This window comes from Phodopus roborovskii, unplaced genomic scaffold (assembly GCF_943737965.1).
Source record: "Phodopus roborovskii unplaced genomic scaffold, PHOROB, whole genome shotgun sequence".
Lineage (NCBI taxonomy): Eukaryota > Metazoa > Chordata > Mammalia > Rodentia > Cricetidae > Phodopus > Phodopus roborovskii.
Window position 1 is genome coordinate 12,143,534 of NW_026125295.1, and position 20,797 is coordinate 12,164,330.

A 20,797-nucleotide genomic window follows, 5' to 3' on the forward strand; every position below is an offset into this window, starting at 1 on the left:
TAATTCAATATCTATAAATTGCCTGTAATATAATAAAATGAACAGCTACTAGACTGGAGAATGTAGCTTAAATGCAAAGCACTTGACTAGCAAACATAAGGCCTTGTGTTTACTCTATAGCACAGCAAACAGAAAAAAAAGAAAATTTGCTGCTTTTTAATTTGCATACATTTACTTATATGAAAGCTCATTTTAGTCATAGACTTAAAAAATAAAAATCAAGTAGGGGGTTCAACCTGAGCTCAGTTCCCCAGCACCAAACTCCTACCTGCTGGGCCCTATCTCCAACCCCACTTACACTTTGTTTCAGAGCAGGACCTCTCGTTCTGCCACGGACCCACGCACTAGCTAGCTCAAGTTTCCAGGCCATTCCCACCTGCACTTCCCCACCTTGCTAGAGGAGTGCTGTGATCACAGATGCCAACTACCACATCCAGATATTCAAACTCAGGTAGTCACCCAGCTTGTACAACAAGCACTTTTCTCCACTAAACTAACTTCCTCCTTGTCCCCATAGTTTATTTAAGTTGAAATTTCTTTTTATTTTATATTTTTAAGGATTTATTTTATTCTGTGTATGGGTGTTTTGACTGTAAAAATGACCATGGAGGTCAGACAAAGGCATCAGATCACCTGGAGCTGGAGAAATATACATTGTTAAGCACCATGTGGTACTAGGAATTGAACCCTCAACCTATGTAAGAACAAGTGCTCTTAACTGCCAGACTATCTCTCCAAGTCCTTAACCTAGAATTTCTAAACCTTCTCTATTTTGGCTATTTGTGTATATGAATGTTATCAAACAGTCAAACTGGCACCTAAAGTCTTGATAGAGACTCTGAATATATACAGGGGCTAGAGAGTTGGTTCAGTGGTTAAGGGCACTTGCTACTCTACTAGAAGATGAAATTTTACTTTCCAGCATCCATGTCTGGCCACTCATAACTTCCTGTAATTCAAACTCTATGCAATCCAGTGATTCTTTTCTGGCCTCCACGGACACTCATATACACATGGCATGTACTCAGACAGACATTCACACTACACATAAATAAATGTAAGTCTCTTTTTTAAAGAAAAATGAGTCAGGCCTGGTGGCACATGCCTTTAATCCCAGCATTGAGGAGGGAGAGGCAGGCGATCACTCTAAATTTGAGGCCAACTAGTCTGCACAGCCAAGTTCCAGACCAGCCAAAGTTGAACATAGTGAGACCCTGTCTCAAAAGAAAGGGGAAGAGCAAGGAGAGAAAAGAAGGAAAAGGAAGAAAAAGATGAACAAGGGAGGAGGAGGAGGAGGAAAGTTTGTCAAGAGCATTAGCTTTCTGCCGTAAGACCAGAGTTTAACTCCCAGCAACCATGTGATAGCTCACAATTATCTGTAACTCCAGTCCCAAGTAAGTCTAACGCCCTCTTCTAGACTCTGTAGGCACTACACACATCTAGTATACAGACAGACTCACAAGCAAAACACCTGCAGATATAACAAATTTTAAAATTGAAAAAAAAATTTAATTACAAAAAAAAAGAATCCAAATATGACAATAACCATTGGACTTTGAGAAAAATCAGATTTAACTAGTTATTATGGTATTTTTGAAATAGAATCTAAAATAATTACAGGCAAAGTAATAATCAAACGTAACAACTTCTGGGCTGAATTTTAGAGTAGAAAAAAAGAATGGCAAGGTGGCTCATCAGGTAAAAAGCATTTGCTAACAAGCAATCAACTGAGTTTAATCCCATGTACTACATGGTAAAAGACTCAACTCCTGCAAGATTACCTCTGCCCCCCCCCCCCCGCCTCCCCCAATGCATATGGGTGTGCACATGTGAACGCTCACACTTGCACACATACACATAACACGACAGCATGCACATATACACCACACACGACAACATAAATTATAGTAAAGCCTCTGATTAATCAAAATTTCCTTGGATATTAGCACTGAATCATGGTTTTTACAATTAAAATAACACTTAATAAATAACATTAGATAAACATAAATAACATTAAATAAACACTTGAAGGTAGATGAGGTATGACATATGGGCATAAACTCTACTATTTTTGCAATGCTATATTTTTATATTTTTGCAAATCTAAATTTATTCCAAAATGAAATAAAGTAAAATAGGAAAAAATTAAGAGTACCTCTGGTGCAAAAATTAAAATTAATGGACAAGACAGCAATCTTGAATAAATATTTGAAAATTTAAGTAAATTTACATCAACTCACTTTTTGGGTTTCACAGTTTGGCTCACAGCTATGATTCATGAAACGAGAGCAATTCCCTTTTTGAGTGGCATCTATTATCTGGGGGAAAGAAAATAATTTTAAGAATCTTAAAATGAGATCTTAAAATATCCATACATTTTGAAAAAGAAAGCACTAAAGCAGCAAGGTGGTGGTGGCACACACCTTTAATGGCAGCACTCGGGAGGCAGAAGCACTTGGATCTCTGTGAGTTTGAGGCCCACCTGGTCTACAAAGGTACACAGAGAAATCGGCCTTGAAACCCCCCACCCTACAAAAAAAAAAGCATTTTGAAGATAAAAACCATATATATCCCTTTGCTTCATACCCTATTTTGGAGGACTTTCCATAACAAAGTAACAGATGGCTAACTACTTTTATGCAAGAACTGCTAAATACAGATAGTGTACCTAAGTGCAAAATGATCTCTTGGAATAGTTGGCACAGTGTTTGTCTAGAATTCTGGGCTCAACCCTCATCACTTCATAAAACCAGGCATGGTAGCACTTGTCTGTAATCCCAGAAATTGAGGGGCTGAGGCAGGAGGATCATTCAAGGTCATCCTGAAGTACTTATCAGATTCTAGGTCACAGTGTCCTATGCCTTTAATCCCAGCACTTGGGAGATTGGGTAGGAGGATAATGAGATCCAAGCCAGTCTACTGAGTTCTAGGTAAACCATGGCTACAAAGTGAGATCCTGCCTCAAAATTAAAAAGAAAATAATGTCTCGTCTCTCTTATCTTACCCTACTTTTAATTATTTATGTTTTACTGCATTTCAATCTTACATGTGAAATAATTCATTTTAAAATAAGTACTGTGCCACAGTTTAGTAGCTCTACAACTTGAGTATATGTCCCAGGGCCCTGGAGGGAAAATCTGATAGGCTATACCCAGAGTGATAATAAGTGGGTTTAGAAATAGACCCCTAGATTTTACATTTCTACCTTGACTATAGAAGCAGATATAAGGATCTAAGCCACACACTGAACAGATTTATAAAATGTAAAACACTTCATTAACATGTCACTTCTCACAAAAGTTTCATGAGAAATTATTTTATAGATCTGTATCAACAAGTAACATGCTCATGAATATCACTTTTAAATATAATACACTCACTTCTAAATTTCTCAGCATTAAAACATTCTGGAGGCTGGGAGGTTGTGGTACACACCTTTAATCCCAGCACTTGGGAGGCAGAGGGAGTCGGATCTCACTGAGTTCGAGGCGAGCCTGGTCTACAAATCAAGTTCCAGGACAGCTAGGACTGTTAGACAGGGAAAACCATGTGGAGGGTGGGGGTGGGGGATGGGAGGGATGATATTCTGGCAAATCATCCATAATTTTTAAAGTTGTTATAAGAAGCATGTGTGCTAGTTTTGTTTTTTTTTTTTTTTTTTTTTTTTTTTACATATAAACACCACCCTTTCCCATTCTTTTATAAACAAATATATACTATATACTATTCTAATCCTTTTTTGTTTTGGTTTGAGGCAGAGTCTTACATAGCACAAGCTGGACTCAAATACCCTATATAAATGAAGAAGGTCTTAAACTATGGGATCTTCCTGCCCCCATCTCCCCAGTGCTGAAATTATAAGACCTGGCCACCATTGCTAGCTATTTAGTATTGTTCGCTTCTTCTGGCCCCAATTTTTGTTACTTTAATGATGAATCAGTATACGATACCCACCTACCCCCACTCCCAATGCAACAGTTTTCATATCTGTTTCAAAATGAAAACATCCAAGCTTCTCACCTCATCATTTTTCAGGGCCATGAAATAGTAGTGGATATTTTTGTTACGTGCATATTCTTTCACCCGAGCTTTAAATTCTTTATGATCAAGTACCTCTCCACAGTATTCCAGGACGAAGGTGTTCCTACAAAACAATGAAAGAAGAGCACTTGCAGCTTAGGGAACTATAATGTAAATTTATAAACTCAAACAAAACTATTAAGAAATACTGCAAAATATTTATCATGTACTCATTGCCAAGGCTGGCCTTGAACCTAAGACTCCCCTGCCTCAATCACTTGAGTAGCAAGACATTAGGCATACATCACCTACGGCTTTCATAAAATAACTCTTTCCTTTAAAAGACCATTGCTTCTGAGAAAAATTTAAACTTTATACATGCTTCCAAGACGCATATTCTTTATCTACATATTAAAACAAATGTTTGTGTGCTGGGAATGAAGCTCGCTGGCATTATATAAGGCCCTGAGTTACACCCTTCAGCACCACACACACACACACACACATACACACACACACACAGTTTAAATACAGCTTACAAATATGAAGTCAATGATTCACAGCTGGGAAAGAGTGCTAAAGAAACTATGACATTGAAAACTGTTAGAAAAAATTAAATACAGCATTAGCCCTTGTTGCCCTTGGCTGAGACCCTTGGCTGGTCTCACTGCCCAGAATACATAGCAGGAATTTGCATAAAACAGCTGTACAAAATTGCAATGAAAGAGCTTAACTTATAAACCAATATAACTATTTCTTTCACAGCACAAAACAGTGAGACGAGAGGAGGTGAAGGAGGGAGTGGAGGGAGAAGCTGGGTGTGGCCTAAAGACAAAATGCTAAGTTGCCTATGTCTGCTATGAACAAGGATAATGAAGTTTCACAAGTGAGTCCAATGAAGTTTTATGAAGTAATAACAACTTACATAATGTATATTCTACAGTCAACTGTAGAATCATAACACTCATGTCTACATTATAATACATTTGCATACTTTTCAGACAGACAACATACCAAAGGCCATTTAGAAAATGTTCAGAATAAAGGTTGAGAAAACTATACTCTGTAAGCATGAACAACTTTGCTCTTACAGAAATGAGTTGTTCAGGTGTCTGTATAAATACACCACATGTTTAAATAAATGGTAACCACTACGCACATCTAACATCTAATATCCCTTAGGGGACATAAAAGAAAACACTGATAAGCTCAAAACCGTCAAATTACAAATCTTGGACCAAGGGATGAGAAAATAATTATTCTCTTATGAGTCAACTAGAGCCCAGATATCATATGTGTGTGTGTGTGTGTGTGTGTGTGTGTGTGTATACACAAATCATATATGATTCATTTATTTAATGTGGTTAGTATTTTATGTGCATATATATCTGTGAACCACGGGCATGCCTGGTGCTCACTGAGGTCAGAAAAAGGCATCAGAGCCTTTGAAACCAGTTACGGATGGTTGTGATCTGCCAAGTGGGTTCTGGGGACTGAACCCTGGTTCTCTGTAAGAACAAATTCTCTCCAGCCAGAAGTTTGACTTTTTTGCTTTTGTTTGTTTGTTTTATGGTTTTCTTGAGGCAGGGTTTCTCTACATAGCCCTGGCTGTCCTGGAACTCACTGTGTAGACCAAAGTGGTCTTGAACTCATGAGATTCACCTGCCTCTGCATCCTGAGTGCTGCCATTAAAGGTGTACACAACCACCACCTGGCCAAAAATGGGCCTTTTTATTTATTTTCTAGAAATCAACCTAACATACTGGCTATCAAGTAGTCATTCTACATAATAATCATTACTGAACATCACTGAAATAAATAATTTCCTCCAACACGCCTAACCAGATTCACTAACGCAAAAGTGAAGTAAAAGCTGACTGAAACCAAACTTACGAGGGAAGATCCTTGGCAGCTCTTAAACCCCAGCCTTTCTTTTCCGTAAGTATAACTTCCACATCTGCATGCTGCTTTCTTTGAAACCGTCTATTGGAACAATAATCTCCATTTGGACATCGAGAGGAACTGAAATGAGAAATGGGTAAAAGATTATTCTTTAAGGGCCTTAGCAGTGGCACCACGACATTTCCCAGGACAATGAACTGGCTTTTTGGAGGCCATTCCTCAAGGTGGGATACCCTGCTCCACCTTGATATAAAGAGGAGGAGGGGCTTGGTCCTGCCTCAACTTGGTATGTCAGACTTTAATTCCCCAAGGGAGGCCTTACCCACTATGAGGAGTGGCTAGGGGGAGGGAAGGGGAGAGAAAAGGAACTAGGCTTGCCATGTAAAATGAAAAATTATAAAAAGTTTTTTTTTTTGTTTTGTTTTGTTTTGTTTTGTTTTTGGTTTTTCGAGACAGGGTTTCTCTGTGCCTTTGGAGGCTGTCTTGGAACCAGCTTTTGTAGACCAGGCTAGTCTTGAACTCACACAGATTCACCTGCCTCTGCCTCCTGAGTGCTGGGACTAAAGGCAAGCACCACCACCGCCTGGCTAAAAGGTAATTCTTTAAATATCATAAAGAATTTTAACATCTTTGCTAAAATGTGCAATATAACAAAAAATATTCCATTGGTATTACATAGTTTATTTGTGGCTAACCAGTAGCCCTTATTCAATAATATCACTTCCATCACAAAAGCATTCCTTAGAAATCAGTGTGTATATCCACAATATAGTCTACCCATTTGATCAGCAAGAAAGACTTGCCTGCCATTTTCTGTCTAGAAAACAACTTCCAACTGCACATAATCTTTGAGTACATTGACAGTTTACTAGATTGCTAATCAGAGCTAAACCAACAGATGTTATTAAACTTTTATGTTATGCATAAGATACAATTATTAACAGTCTTTAAATACACTTGTCTATCTTGCATGCATGTGGAAATTAAAAGTACAATTCATAGAAGTCAGTTCTCTCCTTCCATTAGGTAGGACCCAGGGATCACCCTTAGATCATTAGCCATCTTGGTAGCCCAGTTATCAATTTTCCACCAACAGACATTTCATTTATATTAATTTTATTTTGCTTAAGTTTACTTATTTTGTTTAAATTCACTTCCTCTTATTTCCATTCAAATAATAAATTTGGTATTTTTAATGCAACAATACAAACATGCACACAAACACAATCACAACATTAAAAATAGAAATAAGGGCTGGAGACATCGCTCAGTGGTTAACAGCATTGGCTGCTCTTCCAGAGGAACTGGAATCAATCCCTAGCACCCACATGGTAGCTCACAACTCCAGTTCTAGGGCATCTGACAGACACAATCACACAAACACACACACACACACACACACACACACACACACACAGACATATAAGCAAACCACCAATACAACTTAAAATTCTTTTTTAAAAAACAGAAATAAAGGTTGAGTTTTCTTATTTTTCTGAAATATGTATTTTTGTGTGTGTGAAACTATAACCAGGACAAAAATAAAAGCTAAACTTTACCATAAAATAAATCATTAACATTAGGAGCTATGGAATGGAGTGGTGGGTCATTCCTGTAATCCCAGCATTGAGGATTCATAAGGAGACAATCACATAGAGTTTGAAGCTAACGTGGACTATACAGTAAGTTTATGGCCAGACTGGGCTACTAACCAGACTGTTTCAGCAAAAAAAAAGAAAGAAAGAAAAAAAATAATAAAGGTACCTTCTTACTATGTAGGAATGGCTAGTCTCACACTCAAGAGATTTGAGGCCTCTTCTTATAAGTGTTGGAATGAAAAGGGTGCACCACCTAGACTAATAATTTTTCCATATTAAAATAATCAGGCTGGAGAAATGAACCAGCTTTTCTTCCAGAGAATGTGGGTTTGCATTTCAGCACATATATGGCAGCTAACAACCATCTGTAACCCCAGTTCCAAGGCATCTTCTTTTGGCTTCCACAGGCACCAGGAATGCAATTAGTGTATAGAAATAAACAAAGGCAAAAACATCCATACACATAAAATAATTTTTTTTTCATTAGTCATTTTTCAAAAACTCCATCAAGCCTGGTGGTGGTTGGTTGTGCATGCCTTTAATCCCAACACTCAGGGGGCAGAGGCAGGCAGATAGATTCTCTGTGTTCAAGGCCAGCCTGGTCTAGAGAACAAGTTCAGGACAGCCAGAGCTACACATAGAAACCATCTTGAGGAGAAAAACACAAAATCAAAAACAGTCCCCCTCCAAAATTAGGTAGGTAGGTTTGTACGTGCAAGTAGGTCTGTGTGTGTGTGTAACACACATGCCTACGTTTTACATATTAATATTTCCAGGAAAACTACAAAGGGATAGAGGTTTGGGAAAAGGTATTTCACCTTTTGCATTTTCAAATTATAGTGTTTTATTTTATAAACAAAGTTTAAAATTACCACAATTTACTCCTCAGGGCATAAGCATTACAAAAGTAAAAGGAGGACTGAATTAAAAGCAGTAGTAGAAGCCTTAATTCCAGCAATGCAGAGGAAAAGGCAGGCGGACCTCTGTGTGAGGCCAACTTGATCTATATTATATAGGGAGTTCCAGGGCAGACAGAGCTACATAATAGATCTTATTTTTTAAAAGCCAAAACAGACAAAGAAAAGAGGAAAAAAGTACTAATAGAATATTAGTATTAGCAACAGAACTGTTTTATAGAGAACTTACCTGCCAGATGCTATCTATAATCTATGGAGCAGGAGAATTTGTCTTAATATCTGTTTTCTATTAAACACTAGAGGTCGTATTGCTTATATTCATTTACACATAGGGGAAAGGTTAAAAGTAAACCCTTCTTAATTACAGAAGAGCTGAGTAGAGCGTTTTCCTTACCACTCAATCATGAGGAGGCGATTAAGGCAATCTTCCCCGCATGCGACTTCACCTTGAGCTCTCTCTTCTTTAGAAAGCGGTGTGCACTCACACTGCATTCTTTTAATATCCCGATGGGATTTGTTCTTCTTTCTATTGGGGAAAATTTCATAAAAATCTAGTTACGTAAGTCTCTTGACAATAATATATTCAATCAAATAAGTACTAAATCTCAGTTTCATGTTTGTTTCTGTAAGTCTACCACTCAAAATAAAGACCACACACACTAAGGTGGAAACAGATTGAGTTCAAGACCAGCCCGGGCTCTAAGAGCAAGATTCTATCCCCATTATCCTCCCCATCCTACCAACCCCCCCCCCACACACACAAGAAAAGAGAAGATAATGGTGATGATGATCTAGTCATTGGCATTAAAAAAAAAAAAAAAAAAAAAAAAAAAAAAAACAGGTGTGATGGTGTAGGTGTATGCCTGTAATCCAAGGTATTCAGGAGCCTGAAGGATGATCACAAATTCAAGGCTGGGCTAAGCCAGGGGCGCAAGTCCAGCCAGAATAATTTAAGACACAATTATGGAGCCAGGGTGTAGGGAGTTCAGGAAACAAACCCTGTGGAATATAGCTAGCTCAGTTAGCAAAGCACTTGCTAATATCATACAAATAGGCCTTAGATTCAATTCCTCAGCATCACAGGAAGGATGGGGGAGGAGAGGGGAAGAAAGGGAGGGAAGAAAGGGATGAAAAAAGGGTATATGGAAGTGAGGGGAAGAAATGAGTTTAATTACTGTCATTCCGATATTCAACCCTTACTTTCTATAGTTCAGGTCAGCTACATCCCAGACTCAACAATTTCAAATCACAGCAAGTTTAGGAGAAAACAGAAAAGTTTATGAGTTTCAAATGATGAGGAAGCTGGTTAGCTAAAGTTTGAGAATTAGACCAAAGTGGCATATGCCTACAATCACAGCACTCTCAGGAATCTAAGGGAAAAAAAAAAAAAAAATCGTGGGTTCAAGGTCAGCCTGGGGTCTGGGCTGTACAGCAAGACCTTATCTTAAAAAAAAGAGAGAAAGAAAGAGAGGGAGGGAGGGAATGAGAGGGAGGGATGAGAACTTATGAGGAACAAACAGTTCAGCTACAGGCTCAAGGAAATAAGAACAACTGCTAAATAAAAGTTGTATGGGGCTGGAGTGATGGCTTGGCAGTTGAGACACTTGCTCTCTGGCAGACGGCTCAGATTCAGTTCCCAGCACAAAGTGGTGACTTACAGCTGTCCAGTTGCAGTGCCTTCTTCTGGCCTCCAAAAGCACCAGACATGCAGGCAGTATGCAGGAAGTGTGCATACATACATGTAGACAAAACATTTATACATATAAAATATAAATTAATCTAAAAAAATTTTGTAGATATAAAATTCTGTCTAAAAAAGCCAGGTGGTGGTGGCGTACACCTTTAAATCCAGCACTCAGGAGACAGATGCAGGTGGATCTCTGAGTTCAAGGCCAACATGGTCTATAAGGCAAGATCCAGGACAATCAGGACTGTTACAGAGAAACCCTGTCTGGAAAAACAAACAAACAAACAAACAAAGACAAAACCAATTTTTAAACAAGAGCTTTGATTCAACTAGATATGGGTACAATGGCACTTGCCTATACTCCCAGCACTAGGCAAAAATAGCAGTTTTATACCAGCTTTGACTACTTAGCAAGCTCTAGGCTTGCCTGGGTTAAGTAAGTGGGATCCTGTTTTACAAGAGAAAGAATGTATATTTAATTGAAGCAAATCTTTTATGGGATCCCTTACTGGTATACATTACACTTGTATACATCTTTTGTAATGAAGCAAGACTATAAAACAACCAGAGCCAGGAACATCAGTGAATGCCTGTAGCACTAGCTCAAGAAGAAGAAAAGGCAGGAGGGCAGACAGATCCAAAGTAGACCTGGGCCATCCCAGGTAACATAATGGATATAACCTCAAAAATAAACACAAAAATCTAAAAAAGAGTAATCAGATAAAAATTTCAGGAGCAAAATTCTCTCAAAATAAAGTATTTTGGTAGAGGAATTAAGCTATCCAAGTTCTAGTACATTCATAAAAACCCATGCCAAAACTGATAGTGGTGACATGTACTTACAGACCCAGCACTCGGGAAGTGGAAGCAGAAAAATCAGGAGTTCAAGGCCAGCCTAGGCTGAATGAGACTTCGCCACATAAACACACAAACAAATAGAATGAAGTCTTTTCACCTTACACATACAGCAGCCAACTCAGGCAGTTCACAATTGCCTCTGAGGCTCCAGGGCATCCAACCCTTCTGGCCCCAATTCACAATCACAAGCTCCCCCACATACAAATACACATAATTTAAAATATCATTAATAAAAAATTGTTAAGACAACTAGCAGAAAAACTACTATACGCTATGGTTTTATACTACCTAAAGTGCTTCGTGTACCCTTGTGAGTGGTTTGCCTCCGTGTATGTCTGTGCACTACGTGTGTGCAGGGCCTGAGGAGACAGAAGAGGACATGGGATTCCCAGCAACTGGAGTAAATAACAGCTGTGAGTGACCATGCGGATGCTGGAACTGAACCTGGGTCCTCTGGAAAAGAAATGCTCTTTCACTGAATCATCACTTGGCTGCTTACTGGAGTTTTCTTTCATTTTCTCTCACAATTTCACATGAAAAAGAAATTAAGAAAAAGTAGGCTAGCTCAAATTATACTTTAAAAACCCATGAAAGAGGAATGAATTAAGAGAAGAAATTAGACTAGCTTAAATTATACTTTTAAAAACTAAAGCAATTATAGAAAAAAAAAAACTATACACCACTTAAAATAAAAAAAGAAGTAATCTATTAGTAAACCTAAATAGAAAATGACATTTTATAGATTGTTACTCTACATTTTATCACAACTCTTATTTAAGTCTCAACTGCTGAAAATTTTATTGTTATTCTTTTTAAAACAAAAAAAAAGCAGCAAGAATTTATTCAAAAAGCATAAATTAGGCTCACCTTTCTGTTAAGTAAACATTTTCTTCAATAAGATCAAAGTAACAAGGCATCTTTCCCAGCTTGGCACATTCTTTCCACCGCTGTGGGTCCCTGAAGTCATCCATAGCACAGGAAGGCCCCATCAGCTCTGACTGTAGGGGCACTGGCGTCTCTCTTGGCTCACTCTCCACTCTAACTTTCTTTCTAGCCTGCAGCTCACCATCACTCTCAGAATCGCTCTCCACTTCCTGCCTTCGTTTTTTAGGAGGGCCTCTCTCTTTTATGTCATTTTTTTCAAAGTTTTTTGAAAACTCTTTCCTTTCATTCAGAACGAGAGAGTCCTTAACTGAATTGCTGCTTATTTCAGGTGCTTGCACTGATCCCTTGTCCTTTTGATGAAACAAGAACTTATTCGGCTGGCTTGAAAAATGTGATCCACTTCGTTGATCCCAACTCTCCTCCTCTTCTCGATCATCTGTTAGCGAATCTGGTACCTGCCCTTGAATTCGATCATAAGCAACCCCAGTTCCCGAAGGTCTGCCTGCTGATCTTGGATCCCAATAGCCATTGCCTTGCCAGTAACTATGGTTCCCAGCAAAATGTTCAGCACTTTGTTGATACTTGTGTGTGCCACAGGCTCCATAGCTACTGTCAGGTTGCTGATATGTGGTAGTGGGCCTTTCTTGTTGGGAGAAGTCCCACCCCAGGTTTCTGAGCTCTTCTGATGAGTGCAAACCATCCATACGGGAAATGTCGCAAGACGAAAAGTTCAGCTCTGTTTTTCCTAGTCTGCTACTATCTGGCCTGTTAGAGAAAATTATCTGTTGCCGAGACTTATTTGGAATATCTTCAAAATCATCAGAAGAATAAACTGGTAGCTCTTGTGACCTAGATGTTTTGACTCTTACTGTGTCCTCTGAATTCAGGTGACCCAGAGAGTCAGATTTCAAGTCTGTATGACTTGTACTATCAACCCCATCACTTTGAGAATGAGCAATATCAGGCAGGTGATTATCTACTTTTCTGCTGAACTGTGAATAAGAAGTTTCTGGATTCCTCTCTGTTCCTTTATGAAGGAAGAATTTTTCAGTCTGAGGACAGCCTTTACTTGTCATACTCTCAAACTTATCCTCATATGAATGTCTCCTTGAGTCTAATCTTTCATCTTCCCAATGGTCAGAATAATGTCGGTAGCTATGACTGCTCCGAGAAGAACAGGGACTTGTCTCTTCCATGGGCAAAGTAGAATTCTTTGGCACAACCACAACAGACTGGAGACGGTTTCTTGGAATACTGCTATCATCAGACTCTGTATCTTCTGAATCACTTTCATCACTTGAACTTCCAGAAGATCCAGAATAATCTTCATGGACGGTAGATATTTCAGGAGCATTACCACTACTGTCACATTTTAAGGTGTAAGTTATACTGTCACTGTCCTCCATGGTTAAGTTCAAATCATAAGAAAATACAACCTCGGAGTCATCAAAAGTATGTGTACGCCCTCTTCCTTCTTCCTCATCTAAGGAGATTTCTGGCCTTCCTCTTCGGTCATGCAATATGGAATTCCCTTCTTCTTGAGCCTCTTGCAAAGACTGTCCAGACAATCCTTCATTATGCCTGTTTTCCCAAGCAGCACATCCCTTTCCCGAATCAGGAAGGGCACTACCCACTTCTGCTTCTTTCCCTACATACTTTAAAAACTCTGTGCTTTTTTTACTCTGCACTGCATCTAGAACTGGAGATGTATTCTCTTCACATTTTACTCTTGATGGAAGACTCTGAAGAGATGAAACAATTCCTGAACTCCCTACAGACTCGTATGGATCATCAAAATGGTTAAGTGAGGCTAAGCTAGTACTACTGATGCCCTGCTTATATTCATCACATGCAAATTTTGAGTGCTCATCTGTCAGGTCTCTATTATCACATAGAACTATTTCTGATTCCAAATGCACATTCATAAAGCTATTTGAAGAAATCTTCATAACTGAAGTTTCAGTATTTTCAGCTTCAGAGTTCTCATTTGGAGAACAGTATTTATCTGAATCTTTGGTTTTGCAGCAAGAATGTCTCTTATCAATTGGTTCTTTAATTAATGTTTTGGGATAATCAATAGTCTTAACTGGCAAAGACATGAGTTTATCATGGTGTGGTGACAACAAAGGTTCTGTTTCCCTAAATGGACTTTGTGACTTAATATGTTGCCTATAGGTATCATCCGAGTCTTCTTCTTTGCACCTATCAATATTCTGAAACCCATTCGATGAAAGCATGCAAGCCTTGATCAAAGGGGACACCTCTGATCCAGTCACACTATCATCAGAAGTCAATGAAAAAGCATCTGTTTTAGAAGCACAGAATGTTGCTGTATCAGATTCTGTCTCTGGAGATCCATTTATATTTAATTCAAAGGAACAAAAACTTCTTAGCTGATCATTTTTCACTTTTGTTAATGACTCCAATTCTTTAATACTATCATGGCTATCATGTTCTATAAATTCAGACTTAAGAATAGGAGATTCATCTAGCTTTTTAAAAGTAGGTGAATCATTTAATTGATTTGATGGAGATGGAGACCCAGTCTTTTCTCTTTCAGGAATTTTACTACTTGTTCTTAATTCACTACCTTTTGAACAAGGAGTCTGCAAACTAAAATGAGATTGTTTGTTTTCCTCATTTAATTCTGTACAACAGAAAGAATTTTTAAATTTATCAGACTTGGATACAGGTTTTGAAAGGGCAGATTTGTAACGGGAAGCACTGTTATCATGCTTGGAATAGGAGGACCCCCGTCGGAATCCCAGTTCATTTGGGGGAGAACAACATCTTTTTATGGCTTCATGCTCTGAAGTCCGCTTGGATTCTCTTTCCAGTTTTGAAGAATACTTTCCTCTTCTCTCCATCTCTAAGTAAGAGGTCTCAGTTTTACAGTCCCGATCCAATTTAGAGTAAGATGATGCTGTCCTTAGGTCTCTGAAGGAATGGGATGAGGTGCGCCTTGGATATGTCTTCTTATATTCATCTTCAGAGTCTGAGCTCTCCCGTGCCCTGTTATCTGTATACGGTCGAGAGTAGCGTGTCCTCTCACGGTAAGGGGAACTCCTATGATAACGCCGATCAGAATCATAATAATGAGATCGCTCTGACCGAGAATAAGACAAACTGGTTCTAGAGACTCTGTCAGATCTAGACCTCGATCGGCTCCGCCTTCGGTCTCTTTCGGACCTACATCGGGAAGATACATACCGAGTATCTCTTTCAAGTTTTGAGTAGCTGAAGTATTTATCATCTCTCTCTGTTTTAGATCTCGATGATTTCCCCAAATCCTCACTTTTTGAAGGTGCTGAGCTCTTTTTAAAATCTCTTTCCTTCTCAATGCTTGTTGAAGATTTTAAATCATGTGATCTTTGACTGGAGGAAGTCCGTACAGAATCTTCATCAGATTCTGAGCCAAGAAATGTGCCTTCAAACTGTGATGATTTCTTCTTAGAACTTGCTTTTTTAGAACTGAGGCTTGTCTTAGAACCATCTGAAACTTCTTCTTCCTTCCCAATATGGGAATCTTCTCTTTGCAGGGGATTTTCTGCTTGCTCCTTCAAAGTTTCAACTGTGTGTTCTTCCAAACTATTAGATACAATATCCTGCTTCATACCCACCTCTAAAGATTCTGGCACAATTTTAACTGGTGATTCTTTCTGAGCACTATCCACTGGTAAAGGTACTGGTGCAGTCATTAGTACTGTTACTGGGGGATGTGGCAAGGCCACTGGCTCGGATATTGGTGCTGGTGGCGAGGGTGATGTGGCTTGGGGAGGGGGAGGAGGGGGAGGAGGAGATGAAGGTGGCGAATCTATAGTTGATTCTGCTATGACTGCTGCTAACTGTACTGCAGGAGGGGGAGAGGTGGTTGTAGCCAGCTGTGGCCTGGATGTCACGTGAAGAAGATGTTTCTTAAAATGAATTCTACCCAATTCTACTCTTGACTTCGGTGGTGAAGATTCTTCTGTAGTAGAAAAAGTATCTCCTGTGTCCATTTTAACTTTAGGGCTTGAGTCTACTTGAAGAGGTGTAGCTGGGGAATTTGGAGACTCACTTTGCTTTTCACTGCTAAGTGCAGTGAGAAACCTATTCTGTAAAGTTTTCTTTGTAAGACTGAAGCTGAATGACACCTTCTGCCGTCCCTGTTCCTCCAAATTAACTTTTGTCTTCGTGCCTTTGGGCAAAAATCGACTAGAAGCAACACCTTTGAACATTGGTCCTTTGATGAAACCTGTTTTCTGCACATTTTCAATCTTTGCCTACAAAAAAACAAAGCAAATATAGTAACAAATGCTTCCTTTCAAATTGTATCACATTCAAATTGTCAATATCAAAATTTAAAATGTTTGTCAGAGAAATTTTTAAAAATTAACAGTAATATGACTTTTACAAATGGAATTTAACTTTTCATTATGAAACATTTTAGGCATAACCGAAAGTATAAATAACAACGAATCACCCCCCACATTATCCCCACATTAACAATTATCTGTATTTTTTCCACTTAAACCTACATTAACATTTTGGCACTGTTTTCTAGATACCTAGTCTTTCTTTTTTCTTGAGGGGGAGCTTTTTTCATTGTGTTGTTTTGGATGTTGGGTTTTGTTTTTCAGTTTTTTGTTTTGGTGGTGTTTTTTGAATGTCTATTTTGAGGCAGGATCTTACTAAGCAGCCCAGGTTTTCTTTGAACTCATGTTATTCCTCATGCTTCCGCCTCCCCAAAGCTGGGAGGGCAACCATGCATGGTCATGCTCAGCTCAAGTAGCATTTTCAACCTGATATGTGCATGATGATTATACGTATGGCAGTAAATAACATCTCAGTATACAAAATAGTTTGTTCTTGTGTTTTAGTTATCTAAGAAACACCAAAGATCAAATAAACCAAGGATCTCCTAACATCACATAAAATCAATAGAGCCATTCACTAGAGAATTTTAAATCAACAGCTTTAAAATGAAGCAATAAAAAAAAAAATTGTTTGGGGTATTTTTTATTTTTGCTTTAAGGCAGGGATCAACAAGCACCAGGCAATTTTAATGTACTTCTCTAGTATAAATTTGCCTGTTACCACATTCATTTTACTGATAAAAGTAGCCAAAAAAGGGCCAGGCCTTCTGCCATACTAGAAATTACTCTACCTTAGCATACACACTACCACTATCTCTGTCTGGGCTATACACAATTTGGTAATGCTAACTTATTCTCTAATATCACTATGTGAACAAGATACAGCTACACCCAGTGGTGGTGGCACACGCCTTTAATCCCAGCACTTGGGAGGCAGAGGCAGAAGGATCTCTGTGAGTTCAAAGCCAGCCTGGTCTGCAGAGCAAGTTCCAGGACAGCCAGAGCTACGCTGAGAAACCCTGTCTCAAAAAAACAAAACCAAACAACAACAACAACAAATACAGCTAAGAAGTCCTCTCTGTTACCTGAGGAAGTCTCTGACAAACCACCACTGAAAATGGTGGCAGTCAGAAGTTAAAGGCATAACCTAATTGCTGAAATACAGGAAAACCTGCTGACATAAACTCAAGCATGCATACATGTATATATATATGTATGCATATATGTATGTATGTTGAGACAGGGTCTTTCTATGTAGCCCAGGCAGGCCAGGAATTCACGGAGATAAGCCTGCCTCTGCCTCTCAGTACGAAAGGTGTGCACCATCACACGCAGGCCTCAAGCCTGTGATATTAAAAATTAATATCACAAGAGAAATTCAAGTCCAAATTAAAATTTTGCCATCTATAACATTTTTCTAATAGATGTTCTTTAATTTATTTTGGCTATTTAAATGAGTAATTTTCCTCCTGAATACTGTATAACTGAAAAATCAGTTCTAAAGCCAGGCACAATGGTGAATGCCTTTGGCCCAGAACTTTAGCAGCAGAAGCAGGCAGGTCCCCAAGTTTGAGGCCAGCCTAGGCTAGACAGAGAACAGTCTTGAAAAAAAAAAAAGAAATAAGAAAAAACACATAGTAACTTTAAGTGATGAAATAAAAGCTTTTACATTATACATACATATTAGATTATTCACATAGCTGTAGTTTTCAAATATTTAATGAACAGAATCTACTTTTCAAATTAAATTTTACAAGGAAACTTAACAGAGACAGATAAAAAGCTGTTTCTAGAAATATTGGTTCCTGCCACCTTTCTAAATTTTTTGAACCTTTTAGATTTAAAATTATTTTCTTGCTATATACAATATCCCTCATTGGAATGAGTTATTATAACTCAAAAACTAAAATTTAACAAAACTATTAACTTCATTTCACAATCAAAATAATAGTTAGCTTTAAGTATTTTTAGCTTTTATCTAGATTCTAAAATATATTTAAAAGGCCATTTCTTAAGTGACAAGGTCAATTATACTTACCTCATTTTCTTCTTCTCTATTCCCATTCAGCCAAGAAAACATGCAAAAGAATAAAAAGAATCATAAATACTTAAGACAAAATGTCTCTTTTTATTAAAACTGATATTCAAATAACTTTTCTTTCCATTGTCCTAGTGACAGTTTTGTAACAACTACTTCCTGAAGCTAATGCAAAACCACTATGCTCGAGTACTAGAGAGCAAGCAGCATCTGACCTTGAAGGCTATGTTTTCTAATAAGTAACAAAATGAGGTTGTTCCAAAAAGTAATTCCAATTTACAAGAGTAAATATAAAGACTGAAATATATACAATGTAGCAGTAAAATGCACAACTCAGTTTAAAAAAAAAAAAAAAGACAGGAATGCAGAATGCAAAAAAATCCCAAGAAAGGGTTTAGTTTCTAAAGAATGTACTTTTGGAGTGAACCCAGGCAAAAAGGCAAAGATTAAAACAGAACTGTTCCTACAAGTAAACTAAAAACCATTCACTACTACCTAAGTATAAGGTATGAGATTAAAAAAAAAAAGGTGGCAATTAAGTGGAATATGTATCAGGACATGTTTCTGATGAATCACATTTTCATGCATGGGTAGGTGGCTCCCAATGTCTTACTTTTTTAATTATTATATTTAGTAAACTATTCATCAGTCCCTTTGCTAAACACAGAATATATATACTGTGCCTTGCACCACAGTACCACTACCTCATACATCCCAGCACCTGATAATCTAATACAGACACACAGATTCCTATGAAGAATCAAATACCAAGTCTGGTTTTGGGGGGTGTTCTTTTGGGGAGGTGGTTTCAAGACAGGGTTTCTCTGTGTAACCGCCATAGCTGTCCTGGAACTTGCTCTGTAGACCAGGCTGGCCTTGAACTCACAGAGATCTGAATGCCTCTTCCTCCCAACCAGCTTCAAACACCAAGTCTGCTGTGTACTAGTACACAACCAATGCAAACTAGAGACTATCAACACAGGAAAAGGAAAGTTACAAAAGGGTATGAGACAAGTATGTTGCTTTGTGGACTATGTGGCAAGAGTCAAGCACACTACATGCTTGAAGCACTGCATTAAATGTTCAAAAATCCTCTCTCCAAACGTAGGTCTACATAGTAATTCAGTTGATCCATTAACAAGCATTTATAGAAGTTAGAACAAAACAATGGCTGACCAGTTGTGATGAACAAACAATGCCAGTAATCTAAACTACAAAGCACATTGAGGCAAAGGGATTCCAAGTTCAAAGACTGCAAAGGCTACATAGTTTGAAGCCAATCTGCACAACTTACCCTGCCTGGGTTGGAGGCCTACAAGGGACTACATGAGACCTCAAACAGACCACCTCAAACAGAACAATTGAGGTTAAAGATCCCTAGGTTCAATCCCCCCAAAGAGAGAATACTAAAATAACACAAAAGACAAAAAATGTAAGAAAGAGCTATTGATAAGATCCAGCAGGGCAGTGTGGGAACACGCCTTTCAACCCAGCATTTAGGAGGCAAAGGCAGGCAGATCTCTAAGTTCAAAGCCAGTCTGTTCTACAGAGTGAGTTCTAGGACAACCAGGGTTATACAGAACAACTGTCTTGAAAATACACAAAAATAAATAAACAATAAAACAATCTAATGTTAGTAGTGTTGTAATTTTACAAGGCAGCAGGTAAGAGAATGATGCCATGCAACAGAGCTTAAGTAGAGTATTTTGGGTTTTTTTTTTTTTTTTTTTTTGTTTTGTTTTTTTGTTTTTTAAATCAGGGGAAAGTGAATGAGAAGGGGAGAGAGGGGACAGAAGTAGCAAATGAGAAGAGACAGGCTGAGAAAGAGAGGGACAAAGAGACAGGCAGAGAAGGGAGACAGAGAGAGACACAGAGAGAGAGAAGGGAGGAGGTAGGCAGGGCCAGAGCCCTTTAAAAGGGAACATAGTAAATGTGCACAGTGGGTGATCTTAGTGGTTGCAGGTGAGGGCATAACCTGTCAGAACCCCAAGGGCAGGCCGGTATAGATGTCTGAATACTAACAAGTAGAAAAAAAGGTGAAATTACAAACAAGCAAAACGAAAGACCTCAAATCCAACCTATTATTATCTTGGTCTACAAAACCTTCTAACACATTTGAATGCCTGTGTGGCTTTTATTTAAAACATGCTATACAAATCATTATTTTGTTTCATTCCTTAATCCTAAATACAGGTGGTAGCAAAAAACATGAATAAGTTACAGAATCATCAAAAAGCATTAGGCGGGAGGTGGTGGTCTTAAAAGAGGGCTCAACAGATGAAGTTTTGGGTGTAAGAGCCCAGAACACACATAAAAGAGGACGGAAAGAACAGACTTCGCAAGTCTCCTCTGACCATATATATATGTTCGCACATCACATAACCCCCTCACTCCCTCACATACAATAACAAAATTGTGAAACTATTTAAGAAAGAGGGGCTATAAACAGGTGAAGACAGAGTTAAATTTCAAAATAAAATCTAGGCCCTGTGGCATTTGACTGTAGTCCCAGTCACTTAGAAGGCTGACATGGGACT

At 38.4% G+C, this 20,797-nt stretch overlaps 1 protein-coding gene across 4 annotated transcripts in view; it reads right to left on the minus strand.

Moving 5' to 3' along the window:
* Positions 1–20,797, minus strand: part of Setd2 (SET domain containing 2, histone lysine methyltransferase) — a 91,090-nt gene that overhangs the window by 56,769 nt on the left and 13,524 nt on the right. For 2 of the 4 annotated variants that reach the window (XM_051203316.1, XM_051203324.1), the window contains 6 exons: positions 18,261–18,276; positions 11,850–16,129; positions 8,832–8,963; positions 5,914–6,042; positions 4,021–4,144; positions 2,241–2,318 (listed from right to left, as the gene is read on the minus strand). In XM_051203316.1, the coding sequence (XP_051059273.1) occupies positions 2,241–2,318; positions 4,021–4,144; positions 5,914–6,042; positions 8,832–8,963; positions 11,850–16,129; positions 18,261–18,276 (4,759 nt within the window). Of the gene's footprint in view, positions 1–2,240; positions 2,319–4,020; positions 4,145–5,913; positions 6,043–8,831; positions 8,964–11,849; positions 16,130–18,260; positions 18,299–20,797 lie in introns of those variants that run through there. The other 2 variants (XM_051203308.1, XR_007835749.1) reach the window with 2 other exon arrangements.